Source organism: Dendrobates tinctorius, unplaced genomic scaffold, assembly GCF_039654945.1.
Source record: "Dendrobates tinctorius isolate UK_male_01 unplaced genomic scaffold, ASM3965494v1 ptg000039l, whole genome shotgun sequence".
NCBI classification, from domain to species: domain Eukaryota; kingdom Metazoa; phylum Chordata; class Amphibia; order Anura; family Dendrobatidae; genus Dendrobates; species Dendrobates tinctorius.
In genome coordinates, this window is record NW_027361707.1 from 51147152 (window position 1) to 51170339 (window position 23188).

Consider the following 23188-nt stretch of genomic DNA (forward strand, 5'->3'; position numbering starts at 1 on the left):
ACTCCAGCAGCAGTCCACTCCTTGTGAATCTCCCGCAAATTTTTGATTGGCCATTTCTTAACAATCCTTTCAAGGCTGCAGTTATCCTGGTTGCTTGTGCACCTTTTTCTACTGCACTTTTTCCTTCCACTTAACTTTCCACTAGTATGCTTGGGTACAGCACTCTGTGAACAGCCAGCTTCTTTAGCAATGACCTTTTGTGGCTTACCCTCCTTGTGGAGTGTGTCAGTGACTGCCCTCTGGACATGTCCAGTCAGCAGTGTTCCCCATGATTGTGGAGCCTACTGAAACAGACGAAGGGACCTTTATAAACATTTAGGAAGCATTTGCAGGTGTTTTTTGTTAATTATTCTAATTTACTGAGATAATGACTTTTGGGTTTTCATTGGCTGTAAGCCATAATCATCAACATTAACAGAAATAAACACGTGAAATAGATCATTCTACAATGCCTCTGCATAATAATAATAATAATAATAATAATAATAATAATAATAATAATAAGTTCACTTTTTGTAATGATGAACTGAAATAAATGAACTTTTTGATGATATTCTAATTTCGTCAGAAGCACCTGTACCAGGGGGTAGTGGTAAGATGAGGCCGCTCATACTTCTATTCAGCATATCTTTCAAAATGCTAACTGACTGCCGTGACATGAAGCAAGCTCCACAGTATGTGGTATAGAATATCTCCTGGTCACAGCAGCAGAGCTTCCTACGGTACATGCCCACAGGCACGTGTCCTACTACTAATCTGGGGAAGGTTTCTGTCCGTGTAAGAAGATGTCAGCCATTTAAATTCTAGAGTGATTACCTCACTAGAAAAACAAGTATGATTTGATAATTGAGAGGTATTTAGGAGATTCTTAATTATGTAATTCTGTTTTTTCTAATTCCTAGAGAGACTTCTTTAAAGCCAACCGGTCACCAGTTTTGGCCAATGTGAAGTAAGGCCACCACCTTTCGGGGCTGATATACAGCTTTCTATAATGCTGTATATCTACCCCCAACCCGACCTGTAAGAGAAGAAAAATAACTTTTTTTTATACTCACCTGTGGGGCGATCTGGTCCGAGGGGTGTCACAGGTCTTGGTCTGGCGCCTCTCATCTTTTTACAATCGCCGTCCTCCTGCTTGCATCATGTGGATGACGCGTTCCTTCATCATCTACACAATCTTCTCGACATAGCACTTCTGCGCAGGCGTACTTCTCTGACCTGTTTAGGGCAGCGCAAAGTACTGCAGTGTGCAGGCGCTGGGAAAGGTCCAAGAGTCCCAACGCATGCGCACTGCAGTACCTTGTTCTGCCCTCAATAGGGCAGGTAAGTATGCCTGTGCAGAAGCGCGATGCTGAGCAGACTGTGTGGCTGAGGTAGGGATGTGTCATCTACATGAAGCAAGCAGGAGGACGGCGATCCTAAGAAGATGGGAGTTGCCGGACCAAGACCAGCGACACCCTCAGGCCGGACCGTTCCGCAGGCGAGTATAATAAAAGTTATTTTTCTTCTCTTACAGGTCAGGTTGGGGGCAGATATACAGCATTCTATACTGCTGTATACCAGCAGTGAAAGGTGGTGGCCTTACTTCATATAGGCCAAAACTGGTGACAGGTTCCCTTTAAAGAAGTCCTCCTCCTCCCATCAAAGTTTTTATCTTAATATATTTCAGTCATCATATTATATTAAACTATTTACTTACAATTCCTTATTTTGTCTTTCTACCCAGTTAATTCTCTGCTTTTCCATTAGGTCTATGACCTCATGTAATTAATAACCCACTATCTGAATCCTTCTAAGCTCTACGTAGAAACAGGAGAACAATTTTCTTTGCACAAATCATGCATCACTGCAAAAGTCTATGGCAGGGAGGAGGAGAACGCCGCTGGGTCAGGAGGCGAAGAAGGGACTGAGTCATACAGCGACAAGAGACTTCCAGCTTCTACATAGAGCAAAGAAAAGAGAAGAATTATCTGGGTAAGAAAGGTAAAATGAGCAATTGTAAGTACACAGTGCTATATAATATGATGACTGCAATATATTAAGAGGATAAAAACTTTGATGGGAGGAGGGGGACTTCTTTAAGTATATGACATTTTAAAACATCCTTCTTCAGTCTGGAAAGGCCAAAAAATCTTAAGAACAGCCCTCTTGAAAAAGAAAAATATACATAAACTCTTTTTCCAGGCTAATAACTGTTGGCCATTATGTGTTCAGCTTTCCCCAAAATGGATCCAGCTAATAAAGGGCAACGCAGAATCATTATTCACCTGACAGAAGGTGACAAGTGAGAGATATTAACCAGTGATTTCTTTTTACATTTCAGCAAAGTGATTTTAAAGGTAATTTCTCTGGTAAAGAAGCGGATAATTTTGTTATAAACCTACAAGTTTTAAATTTATCATTTTACATCCAAACGATCACAAAAGTCAACTATCGCGCCCGCTTCATCACCATGACAGTCCTCAAGTACCCGCCTGAATAAACTCTCTATTTAAGTCACGCAATCAGCCAATCTTAAGACTTTCCAGAGCGGTGCCCAATGCACTTTGTCATTTTTTTTTCCATTTTTCTACAATGTGTAATGATCCGTTTCATCGGACGGTATCTGGAGGGAGCGGACCCTTAAACGTGTTAAGTTTAATCTGGTTAAAGAGCATTCTGAAGATCATCATGGTCCCGTCCCCATCTGTTTAGGAAGCGTTATGTTCGGCTGCGGCCATTAGTCATAAAAGTCGGCCATGCAATTAATCTTTCAATTAATCTTCAATTAGCTCTATCATTCCTTTAGCGATAAAAAATAGAAAAATTGCTGATGTACGGCGGAGTGGAGGAGTATGTAGGTCTCTGGACGCCAGCTGTCCTGAAAATGATGATTATACACTACAAATGACTTTTCAATAATGCGCTTTTCAGTTTGTATGAGCTAAATTGCAATGCCAGCATTAACATTTGCAACATAATCTCTTTCCCCCACCTACCGGGCTCTGGAGAGTCGATGCATCTGGTTGCCCTGTTCCGTTCTCAGCAGCAACAAATTATAAAGTGCTCATTTTAACAAAAGCAAAACACAATTACACAGCAGATCATTCTGCCCTTTCCTTTCTACCTCCGACTGGGGTCTCTTAATTTTAAATCCAACTTTAATGTACCTTGACGGGATGTGAAGTGCTACAGAGTGTGCCGCCGCCGAACAGAGACGTACCTGGATATTTTACACAACGTGGGCGCCAGACAGGTCATCTCCGTCACGGCTGCAATGCCTCCAGAGGCCATCCCCCCTCCCGTTTATTTTTGCTGATGGTAATTTGTCAGTCATTTTGAATTCCTTTGATATTTAAGGTCCATAAGATTTGCAAATTTGCAATTACCATACAAATAACAATTATGTAAAATATTATATCAAAAGAAAAAAAAAAAGTACAAGTCATGAAATAAGCCTCACCGTGTGATGAATGGATGGTGTCTTCTCAAAACTGCAGCCAGGATCCGAGTCCGTTGACCATCAGAAACAAAAAAAAAAAAAAGGGAAAGAAGATCCATAGGATGAATATGAATAAAATTCGATTTTTATTTCATTCCATTAAAAAGGGAAAGGTGTTGTCCAGACAGGTTAAAAAGAATCCAACGTCCTAACGTGTTTCTGGCCGTAGAATATTCTACGACTAAGGGCTACAGCCAGAAACGCATTAGAATGTTGGATTCTTTTTAACCTGTCTGGACAACACCTTTCCCTTTTAATGGAATGAGATAAAAATCAAATTTTATTCATATTCAGCCCATTTATTTGCCCTATGTAAAATATTATAGTTTCTTCTATTCCTATATACTGGTATGTATAGTGTGTGCACAGATAGGGAGGAGTGCCCCTCATGTCAGAGGGGAGTGCCCCTCACGTCAAAGCATGATGAGTGACTGAGGCGGAGGCTGGCTGTACTATTCCATGTAACAATCAAGACAGCCCCCTTATCTTTTCCTGTTCCAAAAAGGAAGGGGGTCTTCCTTTCTTTCTTGGAACAAACCTGTAAATGGATCGATCCAATTCCAATATTGGAACATCAAGACTGCTATGACAATGAAAGTATAGAAGTTGGGTCAATTCTAACCCAAGTGTATGACTGTTAAACAGTGAATCCTCTCCAAAAACCATCGGCTTGTGAAGAACATTTAGATTTGATACAATCTAGTCAACATTTTTCTCTGATGGCTTTCCTGTCCTCTAGAAGACTAGTTTTTCATGTAATTTTGAGTAGTTCCCTGAGGATGCAAGAACACAAAATCGATGTGCTCGAGGGAGAAAATCGCCAGGCTGCTGAGGTTCATGAACTCCTCATTCTAGACAGTTTGTTCCACTAGCAAAACCGCAAGGCTGATCACAAGGCAGCAATGGCTCTGACCTATTGCAATTTTTGGTCGTGAACACCAGTAGAGGAGTAACACCTGTAAAAGAGATTTTAAAAGGGGTGGGCAATTTTCCTGAGGAGCCAGATGTGAGACCGTGACTGCTGTGGAGGGCTGAACCAATAGGTTGAAATTCTGCTTAATATTAATATATTATAATTATTTATATTAATTGTTTCAGTTAATATTGAGCAGAAGTATGCTGACATCTCTCTATATACCGTGAGAGCCCCCACATAGCTTCCTATATACATACATGCTGTCGCACATTGGTTGAAGATGGAGCTGGTGTCCCTGTCCTCCACCAATGTAGTCACCGCAGTCTGCATCGTGAGGATGCAGATAGTGGTGACAGAAGGTGGTGGCGGATGGACTGCGGGCGGGGGAGGGCATGGTGCAGCCAGTGGGTCATTATTTTGGACCTTCGGCTTTCTTGGTTAGAGAGGAGGGGTGCATGTGGGACCCTGGCTCCCTTCATTGTCCATGGGAATGAAGGCAATAGACGAGAGCTTCGCTTTGTTTCACTGGCAGTCCTATGGACAATGAATAGACTTCGTGGTCGAGCATGCTCACTTCTAGTCTAGTCAAGACGGGGCTTTGCAAAGCTCAGTACTTGGGATCATCTGGGAGTTCCCATTGCTCGGACTCCCAGTAACTTAACAATAACCTTTTAACAGTTTGAAGCAATCCCACTTTTGACTAGATCTCTCCGTTACGGAGCATACGGACATCTTAATGTGCGCATATGCCTATCTTCTGCCGATTGTTCACCAGATTTAGTATAACCACCGCACCATACACCTGGTGCACTGGCCTCTCCCCGACTGCAGCACGAAACAGATTCACCATCTGGCACCAGCTAAAAGCCATAACACGTGGGACCCAATATTGTTTCGTGAGCTTGGCTACCATGAAGCTGCACCTACTTTCTGAATTGATTTATTCTTTCTTACTTTTTAAAATAGCCTCGTATTCTGCTTTTTCTTTGTTGTAAATGTGAAAATGTTAGTACTAAAGAATTACAAAAAAACAAAATTACATAAAAGGATTTATTTATAAAATAAACCAAAACATGTAATGCCTCATTGGGCAATGAGAATACGTGGGTAAAAGGCACTTCACTATGACTTTTTATATAAAGCCGGCGCTACCAGGATTTATTTCCTACTGAAAATAAAGAATAATTTAGACAGATTAACGCACGCATGATTCATCAGGAGAAAGGGTCTAATTTTCTTCCCAATTGTACAGGTTTTGAAATAAAGCCGGAATTAGCATTTTTAACAGCCGACGACATGTAATTCATGGCAGGCGTGGATGCGGCTAACTGCACTGCAGTTTCAGTCTAGATCTTCAGCTTTTACACAGTGTCAGGCCTCGGCTTCCACCTGCAGAGAGGTTGTCAAATCCTTGGTTAATTCTGTAACATCTTTCTCCGTTATCAGTGAGGCACCTGAAGCCATGTCCTCCACGTTTGTCTCCTTCTTGCATTGCCGGAGGCATTTGTCCAATCTTTTGATGAACAGGTCAATATCTTGCTTTTTAATGCCGATGGCTGATGCAGCATTCAGGTAGGCACATGGATAGTCATCGCTGTGAGACATGAAGCCCTTGAAGGTATATCCACTGATGGTTTGTGATGTTCCTAGTGGCACCACCCTGGAAAAGATAGAAGTGAAGAAAAGGAAAGAAGAAAAATGCACAGATGGGAGTTAAAAGAGGGCGTTAAACGTATCGGAAACAAAATGGTATTTGGTATAATTACCCCATACGGAGCACAGGGTCTAAAAGGCAAAAAGTGTGTGTATGAGAGACTGTTTTCTAGAGTTGGGCAAATAGATTCTCAGGACCCTGGTCAGCAGCCACGTCGGCCATTTGTAGATGAGAGCCCCCTGTACCACCTCCTACCTGTCGGCAGTCCCGGCTCCACTACCGATTAGTAGGCCCTGTGCAATATCATGCATCACGCCAGACTAATGAGCCTACAAATCAGAAGAGGTGCCGGCGCTTCGGAGATGATTAACAGGGCTCCTGTCCAGTGGCCACAAAGTACTGACATCGCTGTTGGACCAGGGTCCTGCAAATCAATTCAGTCATTTCTAGGTTTCTTCTCTAATCTTATCTGAATAACCACACTCTACTGCCTTTATAAGTGGTAATCACAGCCCATTCCTAGGATAAACGCTTCTTCCATTCCATTAAACCATCCACAAAAATAAGCAAAGCTTTAAAGGATGTGGACTCCTCGGGCGTTAACTTTAATGTATGACATTTCAGACTCCAATACCCATTCATTTTTTAGCCTGGTCCAAGTCATAGATTTTTATCTTGTGCGAGTGTCTCTCCCGGTAATATAGGCTGGATAGGAGGTCTGTGAATCCAGGGCGCTACGGTTTTCACTTGCTTTCATGCATCAGAGCAGCTTCTATCCTGCACTAATTTCCACTTCATGTGCTTTCCTCCTCATCTATAGGCTGTTTAGCTTTCTGTGCCATCTCAGCGGCTGTAAATACTTTATTCCCTTTATTCCCAATACTTTATTCCCTCATCACTTTTGAGATCTGTGTACAACCCCTTCCCTCTCACTATATCTGTAACACAGAGAGAAGGGAGGGTAGTGCACAGAGAGAAATCGTAAAAGATCAGGTGTTCTGACCAGGGCTGTATAGTCGGAGTCATGGAAATTGAGGAGTCGGAGGTTTGGGTTACCAACTCCACAGCCCTGGCAGGGTTGCGGAGTCAGAGTCATGGAGTCAGAGCCAATTTTGGTGGTCGTCATGGAAATTGAGGAGTCGGAGTCAGAGGTGTGGCTTACCGACTCCACAGCCCTGGTTCTGACAAATTTGTAAAATTTTTGCAAAAATATTCAGCTAGATAAATCACTTGCAGACATTCTGCAGAAGCATAATGGAACATTGTTAATAAAGACAAGTCTGAAAGTTTAACTTACATTTAGGAAACAAAAGAAATAAAAAAAAAAAGTAAAGAAAGTTCTGTGTATAGGATAAGTGATAACTTACTGATCACTGGGGGACCCACCACTCAGTGCTGTACAATGAAGTACGAAACTGGTCCCCTAATCCTATGGCGATCTATCATAACTTGGCTTCTGCAGCCAGTACCACCAAGTCCTTTGAATGTGCCACAATCACTAATCGACAACTGAGAAGACCACTTTGATAGGGTCACTTATGAAGAATAACAACCCATACCTTGTTAGCAGGCTTCCGCGTCCCAAGTCAAAAATAAAGTTATACTGACTAGGAAGCAGAACAACCCCCTATAATTTCTCCCAGATATTCATTATGTGAAATCCTCAAGTGTCTGTAGCAGCCATGATGTGAAGATGATCAGAATTGCTCCAGATTAATCATTGCAATAATCCAGATTGTTTGGACTATAAATGCATAAAAAATTGTTGTTTAGACTGAACCACATGTGACGACACAGCATTTAACCTTAATTATCCATATTTCCATTTTCAGTAAGCCAGGAGGCATAGACTTTTATCTCTATGTTGATTCTTCTTATAGGTTGAATTGATATTTGTAAATTGATGAATGGTTGCTATTTACCTCTTATATCAACTCCTACAGTTTATTGTACTGCTACCTTTGCAAAAACAGGGATGCAGGGTCACTGAACAATGATATTTTCTGATATATTGATTACACATTATACCAGGTCATGCAGTTTATTGACTTACAAACATTGAAGGATAAATTTAAAAAAGTCAAACAATGCAAGTTAATCTCATCACCCCTTCCCCTTAACCTGTGAATATCAACTTGAAGAACAGTTGTAAACTATAAAAAGGGGATATGCCTCAGTAACAATTGTGACAGAGTCACTGGTGAAGTGATGGAGGGGAGATATGTGTCACTGCGCATGATGGTGTCATTGATTTAAAACCAGAATAGTTTCCTCCAGCACACTACGTGTTAGGACGGTTTATATAAAGTTATATTATGGGCTGGTTTTAGTGGACATTCACAGAGTGGGAGTATGTCCAGGTATCTCCACCTGCAGTGTCCTGACAGGACCTGTGTGATGTTGAGATCATGTGATCAATCACATGATGGAAGAGTCACATGGTCTGGGCTTAAATGACTGACTGCGAAAACTTTCAATGTTCAGTGTGTGCCTGGAGAGAGAGCACTTCAGGAAAGTGTGTGCTAAATCTGAGCCGTGGACATTGCTGCCTGTGAGCGGGCTGATCCCCGCTAGGAAAAGGACTGTGTTTCTTTCTGTTTCTTTATTTTACCGTTTTGATCAGAGGGCCATGTTTAGTTTTCCAAGCTTGGTTTATGTTGTCTTCAATAAACCAAGCATTGTTCTGGTTATACCTCTGTGTCCAGCCGAGTGAGCCGCTCAACCACACAATATACATCCAGACATCCAAGAGATCCAGATATCCAAAGAACCAGAGACTCTTTACAAAACCACAGGAAGGAACACTCTACAGGATAGCTGCCAGAACTAGGCTCCATCAAGAGGGACACACACTTGACATTCGAGGATGGCAGCTTAGGGGACCACGGCCCCGGCTGAAAGAATACAGATCTGCTCCATTGACCATCCCTGAATCCCCAGAGACGTCTTGAAGAAACCAGGTTGGGACAATCAGGTCACCTGGCTACTATACCTCACTGCTCTCGATCGGCTTCCTACGCTTGTCGTTATGTTCTCTCTGTGGGTGCCCGCCAAAAGCAGGGTGCCACTGGTGGGGGGTAGTCGGCCCTTGAAGCAGCTCTAATCCAGGCAAGTCACCGGAAGGGTGAGACTCTGTAATTTGCATCATCTTGGGTATTTTGCTGGGACTGTTCTATGTGTTGCCTGTTTTGTGGTGCAATAAAGTATTATCACACTGGTTTACCCTCACAATGTGTTGTCTGAGTAATATTATGGACATGGTAAAAGAAGAGCAGGCGTTCAGTAGGATGATCCCGTGCGGTCTCGAGCCAGTGGACTAGAGCACCCGCTGACCTCCGTGTCACCCCAAGCACCCTTGCCAGTTTTTCTGCACATTCAAATGTTTTAGCTGTGGAATCGAAAACGGTAACGTGTCAGTGTTTTGGATCAATGTATGGTCTGTGTGTCTGTTTCTGGTCTGAAAGTTGTATGTATGGTATGTATGGTCTGGTATGTATGGTTGTATGTATGGTCTGAATGTCTCAAGTGGGGTACCACAGGGCTCTGTCCTGGGCCCTGTATTGTTCAACATCTTTATCAACGATTTAGATGAAGGAATTGAGGGTAAACTGATTAAATTTGCTGATGACACAAAGCTAGGAGGGATAGCTAATACTAGAGAAGAGAGAGAGAGGATTCAAAAAGATTTAAATAAACTGGAGAAGTGGGCAGCAACTAACAGAATGGTTTTTAACAGGGAGAAATGCAAAGTACTACATCTGGGCAATAAAAATGGAAAAAGCATATATAGAATGGGAGGAATAGGGCTAAGTGACAGCACATGTGAAAAAGACTTGGGTATACTAATAGATCACAGACTGAATATGAGTCAACAGTGTGATGCAGCAGCAAAAAAGGCAAATGCAATTCTAGGATGTATTAACAGAAGCATACAGTCTAGATCACGTGAAGTCATTATTTCCCTCTACTCCTCTTTGGTCAGACCTCATCTGGAATATTGTGTCCAGTTTTGGGCACCACATTTTAAAAAAGACATCAACAAACTGGAGCAAGTTCAGAAAAGAGCGACCAGAATGGTGACCGGTCTGCAAACCCTGTCTTATGAGGAAAGGTTGCAGGATTTGGGAATGTTTAGTTTGCAAAAGAGAAGACTGAGAGGAGACTTAATAGCTGTCTACAAATATCTAAAGGGCTGTCACATTGTAGAAGGATCAACTTTATTCTCATTTGCACAAGGAAAGACTAGAAGCAATGGGATGAAACTGAATGGGAGGAGACACAGATTAGATATTAGAAAAAACTTTTTGACAGTTAGAGTGATCAATGAGTGGAACAGGCTGCCACGAGAAGTGGTGAGTTCTCCTTCAATGGAAGTCTTCAAACAGAGGCTGGACAGACATCTGACTGGGATGATTTAGCGAATCCTGCTTTGAGCAGGGGGTTGGACCAGATGGCCCAGGAGGTCCCTTCCAACTCTACGATTCTATGATTCTACAATCAGTGTGTCATCCATGTGTCTGTTTTTTTTACCATCAGCGCATGGGCTGTGTGTCCATTTTCACCATCATGAGAGTTTTTCACGGATGGATAGATAAATAAATGACCAAGCTTCTCCTTTCATTTGCAATGTTAAATACAGACATAACACGGACTGCATACTGATACCATCCGTGTGCTGTACGTAGTGCTCACACACCCATAGACTTGTATTGGCCCTGGTCATCCGTGAATTTTGCACAGACACACAGTTCCTGAAAAAACAAGGACATGTGACTAGCACCATAAATTATAATGGGTATAGGTTTTATCTGTGGAAAAAAAAAAAAACGGATACCACTCGTATGGGCAAAATGGACGTCCCAATAAGGTTTTAACAAATTTTGTAACTAGAAAAGGACTGGTAATGGAGATCTGGGGACCCAGTCTACATGGGGACCAACAAGTACCCAATTCCACAATATACTTTTACTTGCATTATAACATTTGCTTACTTATTTTACAACCTCGTTCAGGAATTAAACAGTCATAGGATAAATTTGGGGTTGATATCAGTTTACAGACAGCAATAATCCGTACAAATCAGATCTGATAAGCCGGATGGTTCCGATGGACACGGCACAGCGTCCTAGTAATATAGGACACATCTTGTGGTCTGATCCTATAGGAGAGGAGGTGAAATAACAAAACGCCCTCCTGTATCGGCTTACTGGCGCGGAGGTCGGCTGCGGCTCAGCTGCTTCCCAGCAGTACGGAGACATTACCATCTCAGCTGCATACAATCCATGAGGCTGCCGGGCATCGGACATGTGGATACAGCAGTTTTTCCAACAGATGTTAATGAAAACTCAATAATTCGGAGTAATATAGCATTTTGCACTTAAAGAGGACTTTGGTCTCGGGCAGGTGTAGTTTGGTAAATACATGTATTCTGCATGAAATAATTCGGAGGCAGCTCTTGTTAAAATGATGTGTGGTCATGTTCCCCCTTATTCCAAAATGCTGTCAGGCACACAGCAGGACTCGGGGTCACACCAGACCTACAAACATAGCGACGTTGACCGTCACACGGCACCAAGTGAGAATTTTTCTACAGCCACTGTATTATCGGATGCTTTACCTGTTCTCGCACTCATCTATTACACAGACACTTGCCAATGGGATGAAGGAGTATATTAGAAGATTGCCAGCAAATGGAGCCTTGATATGGGGGATCCCGTGGGTTAACCTTATATCTACTACTGTGAAAAATGAACAAAAGGCTTGTTTTCGGTGAAACGGGTAGCACTGTCTGTGAAGAAGCCGATATAACAGAGAGCGCTCGGACCAATGTTATTCAGACTGCTCTGATGCTGTTTTTAAATGGACCGAATCAGAGTGTGAGAAAAATTCCAGCGTGCACAAATTTATTCCGGGTGTCGGATGGGACTCGCCTATTCGAGTCTAGGAATCAGATCCCAGACGGAACAATCATAGTATCCAATTCTTATGGATACACTGCAATTGTTAAATCCCTTAATGTCAAGAATGGATGACTAGTAAAAAGCTAGAACAAAATAAAAGTGCAATAGGGTCTTATCTGGGTATTTGGTGAGTAAATCTGATTAGAATTTATCTCCTGATCGAGCCCTGACATAAGGCCCTGTTACATTTAGCAATGCACCAGCGATCCCGACAACGATACGACCCAGTCAGGATCGCTGGTGCATCGCTAAATGGTCGCTAGTGAGCTGTCACACAGGCAGATCTCACTAGCGATGCTGCAGTGGTCGGCGGCCGATACTTACCTGTCAGACGTGGCGATGATGACTTCTTCCGCCCGTGTCCATGGCTCGCTCGTCGGCAGGAAGCAGACAACCAGAAAACGGCCCAGGACATTATCGCACGATCACCGATAACCAGCGAGGGAGCCGGTCGGAGGAGAGTGTCACATGTAGCAATATTGCTAGTGATATCGCTGCCGCGTCACAAAATCGGTGTGTAAAAGGCCCTATATGCTCATAGAAATGCAATCTGCTGCAGATCCACCGGTCTCCTTGTGACAAGTCAAAGAAAAAAAAAAAAAAAGGGATAAAAAGGTGGATTCTTCTCTGCGCTGCTTAAAAGATAGAAGTCAAAATAGATAATCCAATGAAAATGTGGCTTTATTCAAAGTGTTTCGGAGCACTATGACTCCATCAGGAAACCAGAATAGTGCTTTTTTTTTTTTAAAGAATGTATTACTTGCAGATGATGGCCATCATCCGCCTCCAGTAGCCGACAGTGGATCTGTGTTCTGACCACTGGTGTTAACCCGTTAAATGCCACTGTCATTCTCAGGGCACCGATGGGTTGGTAGAAGAGCTGGGGTCCTGCTGAAGACCCAAGTGCCTGCCATGATTCCAGTGAACGCCAACGTACTTGTGCAATAAATAGTGATACAGTGGTATTGCTCTATATAGCATAAGCGATAGGGGACTAGTAAAGTACTAAATATAAATATCTGTATTTATCTTGAATCATGCCCCTTTTTAACCCCCCCCCATTTAAAATAAGGATCTTAAATAGAGTCTGACAGCGGATACATGCTGCCCGTAGATCAGGAAACATGTACCAGGCACTGGCTGATTTCAGACTGGTATGTTTAACTCTGAAACGCTGCCGTGTTAGAGAAAAACTAGGTTTAATAGCCATCATGGACTGAGATGCACGGGAGACTAGTCGGACTGGTCAGTCTCTTGGCTTCTTAGGGAACAGATGGTGTTGCAAACAGTCTCGGCTAATAATGGTGAGGAAAGTTAGAGATTTTCAGGCCGTGTGTGCAGCATCCAGGTAGCACTGGACGCAGGACCGGGATCCCATTGATTGATCCTCATCTCTAATAATGAGAGAATCCTACTCAAAAAATCCATCAAAACGGTAACTGCAAAATCTGTCATGGCGCCCCTCTCTCTCATATCATTTGCAGCAGAGGGGACGCATGAGCCAAAGCAGGAGCCTTACCTCGGCATTCAGTCAGCGTTCATTTCCTAGTAAGCTTCTTTGCCCCCTAATTTAAAGAAACCACTCACCGAGCGCCGGACACTTGTCTTGTGAAGAGCATAGAGCCGAGCTGTGTGATGGCCGAGCCACCCTCCTCGCCCAGATTCTTCAGAGACATTGCTACATGGGTATAAGGGAGAAAGAAGGATTAAAGCGTCACATACAAGGCCACATCTGACACATAGCAAGTCATATTACTGTCAACAGGGACGATCCCTCCATATATAAAGAGGTTTTGTGTGTACAACGTGACCAGACGTTATGGGACCTTCAAATTTACTTCGCACCTGACCATTTCTCAAGATCTCTGCTCGCTTTTCATTCAAGGACACAGTGTTGTTTCGGTAAAACCTTGGAGATTGTGGTGCCGCTCTGCGATATCGCATCCAATGATTTCTAATCATCGCATATTATGACTTGTGACCTACCGGAGAGCGCAAAGGTTTCCAAATGTCCTTGATCTTCTGTCGCTGGTCGACAGCAACTCCCCTTACCTTATGACTTGTCAGCGATTTGGCAGGTGTTTTTATTTTTTAAGTAAAATTGCAGAGATGTTTTTGGTTGCACGACAGGTCTGAGAATTGCCATCACACAACATGTCGCCGTACAGCCATACCAGCTGATCACCAGAGCTGAGATAACTCGCTGTGCTCAAAGAGGATTGCTTACAATGGATGTGTAGCTATCTGACAATGAAGGCTATGCTGACGTCTGCACTGGAGCCTCCATCCGGCCCACACACCGCGCACTATGGACAATTATCAGACCCTTTTACAAGTCTATGGGTTGGCCTGGTGCTGGTTGGAGTTGGAGACTGGTTAGTTGGGTTTTCTAGGACCACAAGGACAGCCGGTCAGTCCCAGAGGTCATCACTGAGGCCCGTCACTCTTCCGCTACTCCCACAGCTTACCGCATCAATCCATCACCTCTCCCGATACAACGCTTCCCAGGTCCCAGGCTGACCTCTGTATTGTCTAGCATGGACAGACATGCGACCAACACCAGTAACAAGTTAGTCACCATAGCAGCCAGTGATCGGCTGCAGTGGTCACACGTCTGTCCAGACGGATCAGGGAGTACGAAGACTGGGAAACCATCAGAATGGGACAATTGAGGGGAAAGAATTGGTAAAGAGAGCACCGTTAGGAGTCGGTTTTTAATGAACTGGTTCTCTAAGAAATTTTCATGGGAAAAAAACACGTACCTATTATAGAAAATGGGCCCGATGTCGTCCTCCTCCACCTACCTCCTCCTGCCTTACAAATACTGAGGCAAAATACTGAATATGTGAATGTGGCCTTAACATACAGTGTAAGAAAAAAAAGCTGAGGAAACACTGATGTTAGAAACTGACACATGGACCAAACACTGATGACATTTGCACTGTTTTTTTATGTTTGTTTTTTGCGTGTGTGTGTGAAAAATCCCTGACAAGAGATGACTGTAAGATTTTATTCTGGGCCTGTGCAGGAGAGGACCAGAAGCCACAGGAAGGAGTCGGTGTCCGGATGTACTACACACAGACGTCTGATGGTGCAGGTACATTTTCGTGGACCGGTCACAGGTCTGGATTGCAGAGATGTAGTATAATGTGTATCCCAAAGCCTTTGGTCGCCTTATTTTTTTGTGTGAATATGTCCCAGTATGTGGTCAGTAGACAAACAGCATAAAAGGAATCGGAGTGCATCTATTTCAGCCCAAAAAGAAAGAAAAACAAACAAAATTGAGGTGCAATCAAGACCTCTTAAAATAACAATGTGTGCCGCTAACGGCAGAATCCCCGGAGGCGCTGACAGCCACTTCCTTCAGCTGAATACTACATAGCATTAATAGGCTTCATGTCACACAGCACAAACCATCAGAAGCCATTTGTGTCCAGCGTGCACACAGCGCCATAAAGAAATGGATCCATCGATTGTACTAAACCATTACGTCCGGTCTAAGTGCTTACTGCACATCCTTTTGTGCTGATAACACAGATTCACTGTAGGCAGAGTCAGCGAGCGCAGAACAGAATGATCCAGGACGACACTTATTACCAGCATTTTATCCGAATATGAAGATTTATATATCAAGACTTAGATTTAAAGAGCACCCAGACACCAAGACAGGCATTCCATGTAGATAATCACTAACGGCGCCCTCTGCAGGGTAAGCGCAGCACATCATGGCGTCTACTCACCATATATTGACTCTCCCAGAGAGGGAACAGTTCTTTGCAATGTCACTCTACATAGGATAAGGGGGTCTAGAGCAAAGGACTGACCTTTTTGGCATGTATAAGCTCCAAAAGGGACAGCCCCTATCAATGGCACCTATAAGCTCCAAACAGGGACAAGCCCTATCTATGGCGCCTATCAATGGCGTCTTGCAGCATAGGTGCGGTGAGGCACCAGGTCACCTGCCCTGTGGGTGCACAGTTGTCATGGCCGTGATTAGCGCACGGTGCAGCACCTTTAAGACTATAAAACGTTAGGGAGCCACTGAGAGATTCGCCGTGACTTGGAAGTGGCTTCATACAGTCTGATCAGAATGTTAAAGGGGTCGTCCAGTTACAATCAAAAAGTCTGCATTCCCTCTGTGACCACAGAGTGACTATGAATTCCCCCAGTACATGCACTCTGTGCAGCGGGGAGTTTCTGAGCCAGGACTGGAGGGTATGTATGTGTTATACATACTCCCAGGCAGAGACAGTCCAGTGGGCGCATCCTCGCGCCATACCCAAGCGAGTCCTCGTCCTCTAGCCAGCCACATTTACTGGACGTCCGCGTCACTACTCGGGGGTGCAACCTCACTCCACACAAGTGAACGGGTTGTGGCCGGGAGTATGTATAACTCATACATACCCTCCGGTTCCCTGCACAGTGCGTGCTCTTGGGGAATTCATAAATCTGAAGTCACATAGAGTGACTGTAGACTTATCAATTTCGACCAGACAACCCCTTTAAACCAAGAACCTAAATGTTCAGTTTTGTAAATTTTTGCCTAGTGGCTATAGATAAAAGGTGTGACTTTTGGATGTGTGGACTGTGTCTTATATATATATATATATATATATATATATATATATATATATATATATATATATATATATATATATATATATATATATTAGTTTTTTTTGTTTTTTTTTTATTTTTTTATTTTTTTCATACATACACACTCACACAGACTTTTTGTATAGCCTACACACACCTGATAAAGATTAATTTCAAAACTTTTTCCACTGCTCTGCAGCTCTCAGCTGCGGCCACTACACATTGAATGGAGCAGAACAGCATCTCAGTATAATGCTTACTTCAGGCTGTGATCAGTGTTGGACCCCAGGCCAGACTGATATTGATGACATATGCAGAGAACAGGTCATCAATATTAGATGTTCGGATACCAACCTTAACAGGTGGCACCGGGCACTGACATTTCCTGACTTTGACTCTTGTAAAACAGACGACTACAACTTTTGGAGTCAGGGCATACTGCGAGGTGCCAGAGAAAGGAACCAAATGTCATTTTTGTTAATGGTGGGAAAGACCTTTCAGCATTTGGCATCAAACTACTCTTGTCCTATGGAAGCCTATTCATTTTGGAACCACCAGGTTCTGTAACAGAATTATACTGGGCATGCTATGTAACTGCACATACTGCATAGACTTACCCAACGAAATGGGATTATGTGGAGTATCTAGCAACCTCTCGTTATGTTTTGCCGCTAACGCCTTCAATTCGTTGGCAAGATATGTATATAATTCCTAGAACAGAAAAAGAAAAAAAAAAAAAGTAATTTGACAATAAAACATTAGTGAACAAAAAACGAGGCTGCAATATAATACACACCTCACCAACAACTACAATATACACAATGGGTCAACAACAGTAAATATTTTATATACATATGTACACATATAGTAATTTGTATTATACAACGACCACAGGTAAACTGCTTAAAATATGGAAACTAATAGAAAATGCCCACACAAAAATAATACACTACATACAAATATAAGAAAGCTCACATAGATACCTGGAATATACAGTATTAGAGACCCAGAAAGCCAGTAATGGCATTATCGAAAAATAAATTTATGACATTTTCAGTTGTCTCTGAGCTGTAGCATAGAGACTAGCTGCTATGATGTCCGATACACACAGTAGAACATCCAGACATGAGGGATTCCTGGCACACACTCAGAAGCAGCTGCATGGAGGGCACAACTGAGCCGTCCAGCTGTGCATCCAGAACCAGAAAGCAGCAGCACAGGTCTGTGTGTCCGTGCCTCGGTTGTTCCCTCTGCTCCTCCTGAGACTTCATTAGGCATCTGCAGGCTGATACCTCACTGTGCCGGCACGCCATCTGGTTTTGAACAAAATGAATTTAAGCTGCTTTTTGTCCCCCAGAGTGAATGATAAGTTCTGGAAGCGGGAAGAGAGGAGAAGCGGCTCATAAGTGGAGGAAGGAAAATTTTTCTAACATAATACAAGGGTTCTTGTATTCTTGATTACTGCAAAACTGGTTAAAATGACAGCGATTAAGCTCACATTTCCAGGTTACAACACTGGCCACGGCACATGCTGCGATTGTCATTGTATCTCGGACAAGACTCGCCAATGCAAGTCTTTAGGTGTGATAAAAAGAAAAAAATCCATGCACGCGCCATCCGATTTTTTTTCTTACCGCACATTTATGTCCTTGAAAACCCAACATTTCATCTGCCACACAGTAAAATCATAGCGTGACCCAACAAAATAGGATAGATGTATACACATAGATATAAAAGATGCCAGTGACATGTATAGCTAGTACACTGCTTCTGTAGTTTACTGTACATGTATTATATTAATAAATTATGTTCTGAAAAAAAAAAAAAAAAAAAAAAAATGGTGTGGGATCCCCCAAAATTTTATTAACCAACAGAGGTAAAGAGGACAGCTGGGGGGCCCGATGTTTATAGCCTGGGAAAGGGGGTCATACCCATGGAGCTTCCCAGGCTATTAATATCAGCTCACAGCTGTACTTAGCCTTTACTGGTTATTAAAATTGAGGACCCCCACAAAAAAAATATGACTTAGGGTCTCCCTATAATTAATAATCAGCAAAGGCAGACCACTGCAGACTCATAATAGCCTAGGAAGGGGCCCTAAAAACATCAGCTCTCAGCCGCCCCAGAAATGACACATTCATAACATGCTCCAAATCTGGCACTTAGCCTCGCTATTCCCACTTACCCTGGTGAGGTTGCAAGTGGGGTGATAGTTGGGGGGGAGGGAGTTGATGTCACCTTTGTATTGTCACGTGACATCAAGGCCAGGGGTTACTAATGGAGATGCATCTATAAGCCCGATTACTAACCCCATAGTCAAATTGTGAAATAAAAATAACACCCAGAATAAAAGTCTTTAATTTGATCAAATGACACAGACTCCTTTATTGGCTCTAAATTAACCAAAAACACATATACTCACCTTATGCCCAATCCACTGAAGCCAATGTCCCCTGTAAAAGAAGTAAAATAATATACCAACTATATTCCTCACCTGTCAGCTGAGACGAAAATTATCCAATAGTCCCGTAACGCGTCTGGCCCTGCTACATCTAGATGGCAGGCTGCATTGTTGCATGATACAACTATACAGCCTGCCATCCAGCAGAGAAAGTGAGCTGCACGTGCTAGCTCAGCACCTAGTGGGTGTTAATGCTCATGTAAAAAAAAAAAAAAAAAAAATAAAAAAATTGCATTGTAACTGCATCGCATTCGTATGTAAATCGGATGTCAGTCGGATGCTAGGTGACAAAAATTTAAAATTAGTTTGCATAGAATGCTAAAGCATGTCAATATGAAATATGAATAGCAATACGGCTTAGCACATAATTTGGCCAACTCATACCTTCCCATCAACCGACGTCAAGGTGGTCTCAAAGACTGATGGGTCCCTATCAATATACACTCACTGGCCACTTTATTAGGTACACCTGTCCAACTGTGTGTTAAGACTTAATTTCTAATCAGCCAATCACATGGCGGCAACTCAGTGCATTTAGGCATGTAGACATGGTCAAGACAATCTCCTGCAGTTCAAACCGAGCATCAGTATGGGGAAGAAAGGTGATTTGAGTGCCTTTGAACGTGGCATGATTGTTGGTGCCAGAAGGGCTGGTCTGAGAATTTCAGAAACTGCTGATCTACTGGGATTTTCACGCACAACCATCTCTAGGGTTTACAGAGAATGGTCCGAAAAAGAAAAAAAATCCAGTGAGCGGCAGTTCTGTGGCCGGAAATGCCATGTTGATGCCAGAGGTCAGAGGAGAATGGGCAGACTGGTTCGAGCTGATAGAAAGGCAACAGTGACTCAAATTGCCACCCGTTACAACCAAGGTGGCCAGAAGAGCATCTCTGAACGCACAGTGCGTCGAACTTTGAGGCAGATGGGCTACAGCAGCAGAAGACCACACTGGGTACCACTCCTCTCAGCTAAGAACAGGAAACTGAGGCTACAATTTGCACAAGCTCATCGAAATTGGACAGTAGAAGATTGGAAAAACGTTGCCTGGTCTGATGAGTCTCGATTTCTGCTGCGACATTCGGATGGTAGGGTCAGAATTTGGCGTAAACAACATGAAAGCATGGATCCATCCTGCCTTGTATCAACGGTTCAGGCTGGTGGTGGTGGTGTCATGGTGTGGGGAATTTTTTCTGGGCACTCTTTGGGCCCCTTGGTACCAATTGAGCATCGTTGCAACGCCACAGCCTACCTGAGTATTGTTGCTGACCATGTCCATCCCTTTATGACCACAATGTACCCAACATCTGATGGCTACTTTCAGCAGGATAATGCGCCATGTCATAAAGCTCGAATCATCTCAGATTGGTTTCTTGAACATGACAATGAGTTCACTGTACTCAAATGGCCTCCTCAGTCACCAGATCTCAATCCAATAGAGCATCTTTGGGATGTGGTGGAACGGGAGATTCGCATCAGGGATGTGCAGCCGACAAATCTGCGCCAACTGTGTGATGCCATCATGTCAATATGGTCCAAAATCTCTGAGGAATGCTTCCAGCACCTTGTTGAATCTCTGCCACGAAGAATTGAGGCAGTTCTGAAGGCAAAAGGGGGTCCAACCCCTTACTAGCATGGTGTACCTAATAAAGTGGCCAGTGAGTGTAAATACCTCTCTTAGGCTGATGTCTGAATTCCTGGGTGAATGTGGACACCTCTCTCAGCAATGCCTGCATTTATGGGTAGGTAGGAACCTGCTACAATTAAAATCACCACATGTTGAATGGCAGGCTAACATAAAAATGGCAAAAAACTGACTGGTACATCTAAGCTAGTGTGAATAGGTGCATACTAGAAGCAGCTACTTCCATAATCTGGCCAAATTAGGGGCAAAGCGTCTCATTTTTTCATAACATTCAGAAGCCGCATAGCTATTCATATTTCACATGGACATGCTTTAGCAGGATAGAGTGCAACTTTTTTTGTTTACTGTATATGGAGGTGGCTGCTCCTAGTATGCACCTGTTCACACTAGCTTGGAAGTGCCAGTCAGTCTTTTGTTATTTAGAAAAATTGGTTTGTACATGCAAGAAAAGAAATCGCATGACACTCATCCCACAATTCTAGACCAATGAATGGCATGAAGCCTTACAGTGCAAACTGGACACCCCGGCAGTCATGCAGCGGCCAACTGGTGCCTGTTTATAACTGCAAGATCTCAGTTTTATTTTATCAACTTTGTGTGCCCATCGGCCACTGCATGTTTTGTGGGAACCTGGCTGGTGGACAGGGTTGGACTGGCCCACCAGAGAACCGGAGAATCCTCCGGTGGGCCCTGGCTTCTCCTTCAGGAGAGTTCATAGTTTAAACCTTGCATTTGCTATGGGGCTCTTCAGTGGGGGAGAAAGGTGGGCCCAATGTTCTTCAGTCTGACACTGCTGGTGTATAGAAATATAGGTTTCTGTTTGGCAAGATGAGTGCGCATCGGAGCGTCACGGTCCAAATGGACAGCCACCTCACTGCCAAGAACAAGACTGGGAGACTTATCCATAATGGAAAAAAACAACATACATAGCTTAGTGCAAATCTCCTGGCTGGGTTGTATAGACAAGGCACGCATGGATGTAATAAAAGAATAAAACAAAACAAAAAAAAAACAAAACAAAACTATAGTACATATTATATAGCCAAAAAATGGAGGATTCAGGTCATTTAATATGAGAGACCTATATGTTCATCAAATATTACTCGAAGATAATAGTATATGAAGGACACTAATCACTCTTAAGAAAGAGAGTATAATATATATATATATATATATATATATATATATATATATATATATATATATATATATATATATATATATATATATATATATTTTACACCTCTATGTCTTTATCCCAGATTTATAGATGGCTGGAGTATTACTCCTCAGGACGCCATCATCCTGTGGTCTATAGCGACACCAACAGGAAGCTTGGATACTGCAGGCTGTGGTTCGGACACTACGTTTCGTGGATACACTACGTTTGCCCATGTTTCTAGTCGTTCTATACTCCGCACACATGGGCTCTTTCTCTGGGGCACAAGTGGAGGACTGAGTATAACCCATGGGTTTACCGTGATGTAGGAAAAGCCTCATGGCAAGACGTCAGTTGTCAAAAATCTGCTCTGTTATCAACGCTCCACGCGTAGAGTCGGGCACGAATCTGATTCTGATTATAATAGCACATGAGCCACCGATCACAATAGGCGATGTCACCCGCGAGTCCTCCTCCCTTCTTTACACACGCTCATTAGACGCTACACTATAAGACATAGGGTCGGGGTGCGAGCATTGTGGTGAAACAGGAAGCTGGAGTCTAAAAGCCTCAGTCGCCATTGTGAAAATGGCAAGAATCTATTAATACAGATTGCAATAGGCAGAAAATAAAGAAAAAAAAAAAAAGGATGACCTTTTGATTGATTCCTCTTACATGGGATCCACAGGATAGAGAATATACTGCAGATTGCTGGGGATCCGACCACTAGGGCTCTGCGGATCCCAGTCTTGAATGTGACTGACTGCTGAAGAAAGTAGCACTCCGCTATTTCCAGCAGTCCCACAATTACTGGACATCAATTTTACCATCCTCCAGTCCACTCGAGACAGGTTCCACAGAGCCCTATTATCAGGAATCGCTGGGAGTGGTCCTTAGTGGTCGGATCCTCAGATATAAGCAACTTTGAATGACTTGCTATTTGAGGAATAACCCTTTTAAAGGGAATCCGTCAGCAGGTTGTTGATATATAATCTGAGAGACCCCTGATTCCAATGATGTGTCACTTACTAGGCTACATTGCGTTTTCAATAAAATGTGATTTAATCGGCAGATTATCACTCCAGGACTAGGTATTTTGTGTCTTTTGGTACCACCCCTCCCCCACCACTGATTATATATAGAAATCTGCCAATCAGATGTTGGCAGTGTTATACAGGGCTCAGTCATCAGAGCTCTACAGCAGAGAAAACTGATTGTACCACTGCTGCACCCAGTAAACTAAGTGACACATTGTCAAAATCTGCGCCTCTGTTCCTATATCACATTGCTGTCGGATTACATGGTATAAAAACCTGACC

At 43.1% G+C, this 23188-nt stretch overlaps 1 protein-coding gene across 3 annotated transcripts in view; it reads right to left on the bottom strand.

The window, feature by feature from the left end:
* Positions 1–5433: 5433 nt before the first annotated feature.
* The window catches only part of SEPSECS (Sep (O-phosphoserine) tRNA:Sec (selenocysteine) tRNA synthase), a 39205-nt gene continuing 21450 nt past the window's right edge, over positions 5434–23188 (bottom strand). For all 3 annotated transcript variants that reach the window (XM_073574690.1, XM_073574691.1, XM_073574692.1), the window contains exons 8-10: positions 17225–17318; positions 13599–13689; positions 5434–6057 (exon numbers count right to left, since the gene is read on the bottom strand). In XM_073574690.1, the coding sequence (XP_073430791.1) occupies positions 5769–6057; positions 13599–13689; positions 17225–17318 (474 nt within the window). In that variant the 3' untranslated portion in view covers positions 5434–5768. The remainder of the gene's footprint in view (positions 6058–13598; positions 13690–17224; positions 17319–23188) is intronic.